Source organism: Homarus americanus, unplaced genomic scaffold, assembly GCF_018991925.1.
Source record: "Homarus americanus isolate GMGI-L3 unplaced genomic scaffold, GMGI_Hamer_2.0 scaffold44605, whole genome shotgun sequence".
NCBI lineage: Eukaryota > Metazoa > Arthropoda > Malacostraca > Decapoda > Nephropidae > Homarus > Homarus americanus.
The window spans coordinates 78,710-90,000 of record NW_024751497.1 but is presented as its reverse complement, the minus strand read 5'-3'; the positions used below and the strand labels follow the sequence as shown (position 1 = coordinate 90,000).

Here is an 11,291-nt window from a genome sequence, read left to right as displayed (position 1 = left end):
GGCATGTAGGAAACTGTATGTTCCCACGGTTTATGTATATAGTTGTACAGTATACCTGCAGTGTGTATACTCATGCTGAGCTGTATACCTGCATAGGTTATATATATATATATATATATATATATATATATATATATATATATATATATATATATATATATATATATATATGCCTATCCAATTGTAAATCTGTATGATGATTTTAAGGGATAAATATTATTATTATTATTATTATTATTATTATTATTATTATTGTTATTATTTGTTTATTATTACTATTATTATCATTATTATCATCATTATTATTATTATTATTATTATTATTATTATTATTATTATTGTTATTATTATAATCATCATCATTATTACCAGTTAGGAGGGATGACTGTGAGAGTTAGTGTGTGTGAGGGAGATGAGACTCAGAGTCACACCTGAGAGAGCCTTAACGGTGACCTGAGGGAAGTGACACCTAACACCTGGTCTGGGGACGATGAATTATGGGATCCCTTGGTGAATGTGAGGTTCATACGGGGTGATGTGTGGGGAGGGGGGGGTAGAGAGACAGGGTGATGTGTGGGAGGAATGAAAGAGAGGGCAGGGTGTGAGGGGGGTAGAGAGACGAAATGTGTGGGAGATAGAGAGGGCAGAGAATGATGTGGGGAGAATAGAAGACAGGATAGATGTGTGTGTGGGGAGGAGGAGGGTAGAAGGGGTGAAGGTGACAATGTGGGGAGGGGGTGATGTGTGGGAGAGAGAGACGGGGTGATGTGTGGAGATGAAGGTGATGTGTGGGGTGGGTAGAGAGAGGGGGCAGTGTGGGGAGACGGGGTGGGAGAGAGAGGTGAGAGAAGGAGAGAGTTCGTAGATTATGTATTTACCGTATTAATGTTTTCTATAATATAATTTTTTTCTTAAAGGAGAAATAAAAAGGATGGAAGATTTCAGGAAGGAAAGTTACGTAGAAAGGAGGAAAATAATTTTATAATATTTGCTAAAACTTCAGTTAAATATACCATACTCTGTGTGTGTGTGTGTGTGTACGTGTAGGTAGCCAGGCAGACGTAGAGATATACAAGTTTAACTTAAAGTTACTGTAGATTCATGAGGTACTCCAACATGGCATGAGGCCTGACACAGAGCGCCGATATATCCCTTCACCTTAAGACTTAATCCCCGGAAACTTCTGTCACTTGAGAGAAATTTCTCCCGCTCACAGCCGACAGAAACTCACTAATGGAATTCTCACGTCTCAAGAGAGCTCACTGTAATTTGCATATCTTAATGGATATTACATGATGCTGTAACGCTATACTGCAGCATTCCTCTGCTGTATTAATGTGGTGGGGCGTCACTCCCTCACCTATACGCCTCACACAGAGCTCTCAAGGCGTCTCTCAGTAAGATGCCGTTGTAACTAACCTAATTTTGTCCTTTCACTTTTTGTTTTGTTTTTACGGGGATTAGCCCACCCGGGCACAGGTCACTGACCCACATCGGGGCCTGGGGGGCGAAAATGTAATAATAATAATAATAATAATAATAATAATAATAATAATAATAATAATAATATTAAATTACAAAAATGAAAAAAAAGATCAAGAGTGAGAAACAATATATGTCTGTTGTGTTGTCAATGGTAAGAGAAACAATTGAGACCCTGCAATTGTGTGTAAATGAGGCAGAAAGTCAGATCAGCAACCTGGGACTTAGTCACAATTTTTGTGATGCCATATGGCAGCAGGGTCTACCATTAGACAACACATTATGCTTCCAATATAATACTTATGTGGAGGATCTCTTTGTATTACACACACACACACACACACACACACACATTTAAAGGAAGGATTAAAAACAATATATTAGTGACTGAAGTTTAATTTATAAACTCAATGATTACAGTTTTTAGTTGCAGCTGGTAATCTTTAAAAATATATATATTGCTTAGAGTAGAATAGTAGAATATAATCAAGTGGATGACCTTGTCATAATGTAACATTTTATTTAATTCTCTGTCTGTCTGTCTGTTTGTCGTTACTAACTCATGATTCTACCGTATCTTTATTATTTTACGATTATGCTGTGGTCACTCACCTCCTCCTTCACTGTTGCAGGTGTTGGCCGCCAGGATGTCTCCTTCACAGCAACACAGCGCCTCCCCAAGCGATAACAGCAACACCATCGGCGGCAACAGTAACAGCAGAAGCACAAGTAAGCAGGTGCGCTATAAGGGGCTATTCACGCCTCAAGTAGCCCCGACCACCCGAGCCTACTGCCTCCTGCTGAGCTTCCTGCTGGGGACACTCATGTTAACGGCAGGATCAGTGTTCTATCATGTGATCCAGAGTAAGCCCATGAGTGGTTCACATCCTATGCACACGCCGCCCCTCCCCCTCGCCCTCTTCCTCCTCGCCGCTGGGATCGCCACCCTCCTTTCCTGCTTCACCGTCGCCTGGAAGTAAGTAATACTCTTGTACTGTACTGATGGGGTAATACTCGTACATCCGATTGAGCGTTTTACCCTTAAATACTCTAGGTCAAGACAAAAATTTTAGGCGTTGAGTATTACCCTTTAAATGTTTCATATTGTAGGATTTACGGCCGGAGTGTTAATACTCAAACTATTCCATTCTCTAAAAATACAAAGTGTGAGTGAGTGTGGGAAATAGACCTGCCTGCCGCCGTTGGTTGGTAAGATGTATGGCCGGAGGTCAAATCATAGTGGCAGAGAATTAAAAGGTGTCATACTTGTCATATTATTATACTGAGAGCACAAGTATGTCAAGGAGGTAAGGTTACGGTTAGGATCAAGGCCAATTAATGTATATATTTTAAACGGTACGTGAAGTATTATACTTATGAATTACTAAAGAAAAAAATATATTACATGGAAAATAAACAAAACGATGAATAAATTTTCTGAAGAAGGTCAATAATCTAAATAAAAATCAGATATAACCTCTTGGAATTTCCCTTTATTCTCATAATGGAATTTGATTGGATACGTCGGCTGGCTCTCGCGGGCTGCAGGATGTAATATGACGGTTTTATTAGCGGGCAGATGGCAATATAGACACGCTCGTCAGTCATCATAGAAAACGTGAGGAGGGGGAGGACTGTGATATTGATTATGTTATTCATCTGAAATACTTCGTTTAGTTAATAGCATCCTTAGAGACATCTTAATAAACGTCTCTGCTCACCAACCCTGAATTATTGGTGGTAAAAACATTTCTTCCCTCGGGAGGAATTGTTATAACACCAATTATTTTTTAGTGTCGACTGTGGTCATGGTAAACCTCGTATGTTTTATCTCTCATAATTGTTGATATAATAGTGTAATTACTAACTTTGTTACACGCTTAAAGACCTTAGTTGTTGAAGCGCAGTAATAACATTACAGCAACAAAAGTGGTCATGTTGGTAACACTGTCTGCTGATTACTTCCCTACCGCCTATCCATCTTCCCTGTCATCTATCCACCTTCCCTGTCATCTGTCCACCTTCCCTGTCATCTATCCACCTTCCCTGTCATCTGCCCACCTTCCCTGTCATCTATCAATCTTCCCTGTCATCTGCCCATCTCCCTGTCATCTATCAATCTTCCCTGTCATCTATCCATCTTTCCTGTCATCTGTCCACCTTCCCTGTCATCTGTCCATCTTCCCTGTCATCTATCCATCTTTCCTATCATCTGTCCACCTTCCCTGTCATCTATCCCACCTTCCCTGTCATCTATTTATCAATCAGTAACAATTTTGGTTTCCTCCCGATAAATTTACTTAAATGGATAGCTGTCAATTTTGGCGTGAAAGTGTATTATAACAGGCTCTTGCTGTTAACCTCCCAAGGCACTTCAGAGCTACAGGTATATTAGGCTGTGGGATGAGCCATAGTGTATATACATGGCTCTCGTTCCCATCAAGAGTTGTAGTTGATTATAATATTGTAGAAAAAAAAATCACTATCCAGACATCTTGATATTGAAGAGTAATTTTCTTTGGTGAGCTTCTTGACTTCATGCTTGGTAACTCTTTCGTGTGTTTGTCATGATACTGACTGAATACAATATTATTTGTTTTTGAGTCTCCGGTACTGATGTTTAACAGAATATGATACAAACATTATTTTGAAGTAAGATGATGTAAATGTTGATATTAACTATAAATACTTCACTAGGTCTTGAGGAAACAAATTAACATACAGACAGCAATCATTTAAACATATTTGGGCGTCAACAAATTACAATGATAGAATATTATTGTGTAAATCTAATTTCCTAATTTCTCCTGTTGTTTATATCGCTGAAAGAATGAACGTTTATACTTTAGTTATATAAAAGTTAGTAAATTTACCACTGTTGCACCTGCTGATAAGTGATATTAACTGGTTCCGGTGCTAATTAGTGTGACTCCCGCAGGTACGGGTTCGATGACGGTGACGAGAGCTTGGAGGAGGACCTCTACTCATTCGCCAAGGACGACGTGCTGGACCAGCAGTACAGCAGTACCTGTGAGACCCCCAAGGACCCTCCGGTATGAGCCCCGCCCCCCAACAACCTCCATCTTGGACATCCTGTTGAATCCCAAGTTGATCCACCAGTTGAACCCCCAGCTTAAACATTCAATTGAACCTTCAACAGAAACCCACAGTTGAACCACTGAATTTAATCGCCCCACTGCACCCTCAGGTTCAACCCCTAGTTGGAACCCACTTCTTGAACTTCCAAGTGAAACCCCAGCACCCAGTGAACCCCTGACTGAACCACCAATTTAGCAGTTATCTTGAGCCCCTGTTGAAGCTCTCACCATAATTGTTTCGTTTCAGCTTTTAATACAACGTGTATTTAACAACCAAAGTGTAATGTTTTTGTGATAATATTTTTGTTTTTAATTTTTGCTACAGCTTAGCAGCTTTATAGTTTTACTCGTCGTGTTTAAGTTAATATGATAACACTTTTCTTCCCTAAGTTAAATAAGAGAAGGGTTGACCTGATCGATGACGTCACAATAGAAAGGTCAAGAGATGATCTAATATGCTGACCTCTTCCCTCATCAGTATGACTAACTACCTCGGTTGCCACGTTCAGATGTGCAGCTATTGTAAGTACTGTACTTTACTGAACCAACATTCCCATAACTTACAACCACCACAAGTAACTGTCAACATCTCTATAATAACCGTGGCCACAGTTCTGTAAAATGAATACCAAATATTAACCAGCAGCTACCACCATCCTTAAGTACATCGTAAATACTTGTGCAATCACTGTAACTGATGCTACCACCACCACCACCACATCTCTTGGGTACTCGATCGTCCTGTACTAGTACTATCTGATAACCTTTGGAAACCTTCTGGGGTTTATCTTACAACACTTGCCTCCGTCAGCGACTTTGTCAGGGTGTGTTGTGTGTGAAGACTGGGAGAACAAAACTCCTTCCTCGTTGGTCGATAAGCTGCAGGACGCGTCCAGCAAAGTTTGATGTTGGTAAAAAGAGCAAGTCATTAGTCTCCTGCAGACGAGAGTTTGAGCGATGTGTTGGAATTTTCACCTGTTGCTGACGGCGGTCAAAATCAAAATAAAATTCAAATTCAAAATATATGCAACATTATTACTATTTTCTGGTTATTTTTCTGGACTTCATTACTGATTTATATCTAAAAAATAATGGAAACACAGAAAGTCTAATCCCTCATTTGGTTTTGAATAAATGATCATGTAAACTGTTTGTCTAGTCGCAGTAAATTCAGTGTTTGACGTCACGGGCAGTGAGAATATCAGACGCCTCCCTGTGAGTGTGTGTGACGTGATGTCTCTACCATCAACCTCTCACACATGATATACACCTGACTCACGTGTTCATGCCACAGTTGTATACGGCTGAGGAACCATTGCTCGGTTTAGATTTTCTCCTAATATGCATATCTGACTGAGATCTTACCATTGTTATAGGTAACTCGGATATCGTTATGAGATCATGTATGTAGGCACACCTGAGCCTGTGGCTCAGATATATGTGACTGCAATTGTTTAAACTCCTTCCTGTAATAGCCAACAGGTGGACAAACATTACCTCTGACCTCGTATGCCGCAACTGTTGTTCTGTCATCAAAATGTAATCTCAATACATACACAGATTCATAAACTATACCAAAACAATTTCTAAAAAGATAAAATTTTTGAGAGTAACAAAATTGAACATTTTCATATGAAATTTTCTTCACCAACAATATACTGAACAGTGGATGTTAAATTTTGCAAAATCTCGTCAAGATTTATGAGAATTCATTTCATGTGTGTTGTAAATTTTCCTGGCGTCATTGGACACGTTGATGCTGCGAGAACGTTGTTGGAGAATAAAATATACTGCAATTATCCACAGCTGGCGTCCACTAGTGTTGTCACCAGTGGTTTAATATAACCAGGAAAGGATTAAACGGTTGAAAACATCCATGAACTGAACTAACCGACGGAACCAAACCTCTTTGTGTTGCATTCTCTCTGGCACACAACAAAAACATTTCAAATGGCAAGTATTTCACCCCTTAATGCCCTGCGTCAGAAAGTCTATAGTTCGCCTTAACTATAAATCTCGCTCCACTTCCTGGCAGCCAAACTTCCCTGCAGAAACACATCCTTCATTACACTGAGTTATATAGGGATGGCGTTTACTCATATGCTTATTTGGGCAGAGAGAACGACTGAACCTTAACGTGAACATTGTAACAATAACAAAAGCTCATCACGATGATATACAAAACATGAACCGCATTTATTGTTATTGAGTTTCGAAAAAAAATTTTGTAACGAATATTATACAACTCCTTAAAGCATGTTTAAAATATATTGAAGAATTAAACCACTCTGTTCAAGGGGTAAAAACATTATGTATATATTTAAAACAAATATAATTCTTCACATTTAAAAGTTTAAGCCATGAATCATTAGGTTTTTAACATAAGTTTCAATAATTAGACACCCAGCAGTTAAATAATCATAAGCGTCAAAACAACAATGATAATTAATACATGATTCAGTTTTTTATCGGAATTAAATCCTAAATCACAGTATTGAAGCATCCTTCTGGAGTTAAATCATCAAACATAAGTTATCATTCTCACTTAAATCAACAGTTGTCGTAATGGTAATATATTATCATTGTTAAGCCCGAATTCATCATCCTTAGAAAGATGAGTCTATATTGATTGCCAGTTAAATTATTATTATTATTATTATTATTGAGAGTTTATTCAAATGTTCACTCTAGGGGTTTGAATCCGTCCGACTACTACATATTGTTGATATTCTGTCATTTATAGTTACATGTTCGTGTACAGTCACATAGCGGCCAGCAAGAGATGTGTATTGATGTAAATTGCCTCTAAGCTAACACTGGTTTATCTTACGTGTGTATGATAAGTGACGAATGGACGTGATGGTGATACCTAACCATAATTTACGAATCGTCGGAATTTTTGTATAAACCATTCAAGTTTTATTTTTTCTCCCTTCATTCAATAGGAAGTTTTATTTTATATTTTATGATTTTAATGCATTTGTATATTAAACCAGCGTCCTCAAAAAAGTTAAACCATCGTCCAGAAAGGGTTAAACCATCATCTTCACAGGGGTAAATCATCGTCGGCGTCAAAAGGGTTAAACCAGCATCCTCAAAGGGTTAAACCAGCATCCTCAAAGGGTTAAACCAGCATCTTCAAAGCGTTAAAACCGTGTAGATAATTCAAGGACAGATGATGGTGTAAATCAATGCCTGTCTTTCATATTATTCATGGCAAGGAATTTCAGCCCAGTACACACGTCGGGGCAAATAATGTTGAGATGCATCGATACAAGAGAGAGTAGTTTCAGCTGTTGTTCCCACCACATGTAAATAAAGGGAGATATATTTTATTCATGGATTCGTCTTTTCCTTTTATGCATAGCGGCACCTACAGCCATGATGATAACACCTATTGTTTTCCTGAGGACATTGGTGATAGGGTGTAAATCTGGCTTTATTGTGTGGTGATAGAATCTGAATCTGGTTTCATTGTGGTGATAGAATCTAAATCTGGCTTCACAATGTGGTGATAGAAGCTAAATCTGACTTCTTTGAGGTGATAAAATCTAAATCTGGCTTCATTGCGTCCAACCACGTTAACAAAATCATGGAGAGAAAATAACATCAAAATTTCGTCTTCGTTTATAATTATTAGCGTTTTAATGATGTATATTTATCCCCCTGAAAATATATAATACAACGAAACTATGACAAATATGTCCTGTTTTAATATTGAGAACCATATATACCTGAATTAAAAGTATATTTTCTATACGAAGGTGTAAAATTTCTAGGTATACAGAGACGCTTAATACATTATCATTTCTTATAATTTTCTTCATCAACAACTTTCCTTTATATATGTTCTATGTTGGTGGATTAGTCTAAATACCAAGCTTTTATATGCGCTTAACCTCTTGATTTTAAGCGTGTCTATCGTTAGCCTAATGACATGTTAAAAGTGGCGTCCCGTAGTGAAGCGATTAAAGAATTTAGTTATTGAAGCTCAGTAATAACGTCCCGTGAAGCACAATATCAAATGAGAATGAAGTAAGTTGAAGAGACTGAACTTAAACTTTTAAATTATTAAGTTTGTTTATCAACGCCAAGTGAGTCTACAGTGTTGTGGTTTTCGTTGTTTATTAACGCCAACTTAAACTAATTCCTTGAAGTAGTTTATAATTGTTTACAAGTAAGTTCTATTATAATTGTTAACACGTAAGTTTTATTATAATTGTTTACACGTAAGTCCTATTTACTGTATCAAATCTGAACTTCAGGAAATTTAAAACTCTACTCGTGGAGATAAAAAGAATTAACAATGATTCAAATTCATGTAAATTTATGTAAATGGTTGGCGAACTCACTCAAGCGTGGAAAATTAGCCATAAAACGTTGATTTGATCATTTTACAAATATCCTGAGATTTAACAATATATTGAATGAAGTTAATGTTTCAGTGTTTCTTAATTAAAAGACTACTGTATTAATGAATCATATCACCCATGTAAGCCATTCCCACCTGACCATGACAACCAACGTTTTTTGTACTTATTGTTACTGTATTATCTCAAATTACAAAATCAAGTTACTGTATTACTGTAAATTACAAGATCATTTATATTTTTACAAAACTTAGATGTTGTTATTTTTTACATAAAGTTGAGCCGTGCAAATACAGAGTTGGCACAGAATGTAAATAGAGACATTCCAAAATATGCTCTTTTGTTTCCAGGGCAGCGAAGCATAGGAGTGAAAAACAAAATATATATATATAACAGTGGTCGTTTGATACTAGAATTTATTGTAACTGTTATGTGTTGGTGGAGGAGGAATTGTCGTAACGTAACATAACTTCCAATACTAACGTTACGACTACTGACACTACCAGCACCACCGTAACTACCACTACCAACATATCCACCACCACCACCGCTATACTCCCACCAATAACACACCACTACCACCATAACCACTATTCTTAGCACCACTACCAGCACAAGTACTTCCATCACCACCACTACCACTACTACTACTACCACTACTATCAGAACAACCAACACCAACCACCACCACCACCACCACCACCACCACCACCACCACCACGACCAAACATGAAAGTAGAAATAATAAAACTTCCAATTTAACGAGACAAAAGTAATAGTACCAATGGCAGTAGTTCCCTCATACTGTACAGCATCAGTAACCAATGAGACGAAAACTAGAAGCCAAACGTTTTGTCTTCATAGCATAGAATCCAACCTTCCTTCCTTCCTTCCTTCCTTCCTTCCTTCCTTCCTTCCTTCCTTCCTTCCCCCTTCCTTCCTTCTTCCTCAAACCTCCTTCGCCTCCCTCCACGTCCACTGTGACCTAAATAGTTTAATCCCTCACCCAACACACTACATCATCCCTAGTACGACCCCACGGTACGACCCCTCACTACTATTACAGTATCTCTTTTACGACCCACTACTACCACCATCACCATCGTCGTCATCCATGTTACTAGCACTACAACCACCACCATTACTACCATTATTAATGCTACCACCCTCACTTCACCACTACCACCTCACCTCACCACACACCACCACCTACCTACCACCTCGCCACTACCACCCTCACCTCACTACTACCACCTTCACCTCACCATACCACACCTCACCACACACCACCACCACTACCCTCACCTCACTACACCACCCACCTCACCTCACTTCACCACTACCACCCTTCACCCCACCTACTACCTCACTTCACCACTACCCTCACCTCTCTCTACCCACCCCACCTCCCACCACCACCTCACCTCACTTCCCACCACACCCTCACCTCACCACCAGTACTACCACCTCACCTCACCATGTCACCCCACCATCAATAAGACAGCTCATCCCTCCCCCACCCCCCCCACCCCTCCTCCCCTATGCACCTCGCTACCCGGTATACACTGCCTGGTCGGGGTGTTGTGGAAGACATGTTGTGAGGAGCTTCAGTGTGTCGTTGCTGACGTGTTCTCCATCAACCCAATTAGGCGTCGACCTCCCCTCCCCCATTACGGACAATTAGTTCACCAACCTCGCCCCTCTGAGCCTAATTACTGAACCACAGGGGAGCGGTAGAAGGCGTCCATATGGAGTCTTAAGTCTTCAAGTTATAGGACGCTGCGGCCTTACCAACATGGGACACCCGAAACTTTAAAAAAATTTCTAGTGATTATAAGTGAACAGTGTACTCTCAAATATAGTTGACAACAGTGAGAAATATTTTAGTTATTACTCGTGTATATCAGTTCGACCTGCATGTATTTGGGGAGAAGGTGTATATTATAATAGGCAACAAAATAAGGAAATAAGAGCAATGATACGTGAGAGAGCAATTACTCATAGAGAATTCCTTGTATAAGTATTGAAGCCACTTGTGTTCACGTGTGTGCATTTAATAGTGTTACCATACTGTATAGCAGAGCAGAGAGAGAGATTCATATTCAGTTCACGGTGTAAGGTGCTTGTGGGCCCCTTGTATTTTTGTTGTGATGGCATTTGCATACGGTTCTCTTCCCTAAGCAAGACGGAACGGAGGGAAGGAGAGTATATATGTACGTCACGTGATGCTGTAAATGAAGCACAGATGTTGTCATGGTGACCTTATGTCTTATTTACACTATTTTTTAATGTCTTAGATGTTTTCAGCCATGTGTGATTTTGTTTTTAAGTGATGTCATTT

At 39.0% G+C, this 11,291-nt stretch overlaps 1 protein-coding gene across 2 annotated transcripts in view; it reads left to right on the top strand.

Annotated features, from left to right (window-relative positions):
• LOC121854665 overlaps positions 1–9,498 on the top strand; it is a 117,195-nt gene extending 107,697 nt beyond the window's left edge. For both annotated transcript variants that reach the window (XR_006086621.1, XM_042349348.1), the window contains 2 exons: positions 2,115–2,458; positions 4,421–9,498. Coding sequence is in view for 1 of the 2 variants with exons in the window: in XM_042349348.1 (XP_042205282.1) it covers positions 2,130–2,458; positions 4,421–4,541 (450 nt within the window). In the remaining variant the exon portion in view is untranslated. The remainder of the gene's footprint in view (positions 1–2,114; positions 2,459–4,420) is intronic.
• Positions 9,499–11,291: the final 1,793 nt, after the last annotated feature.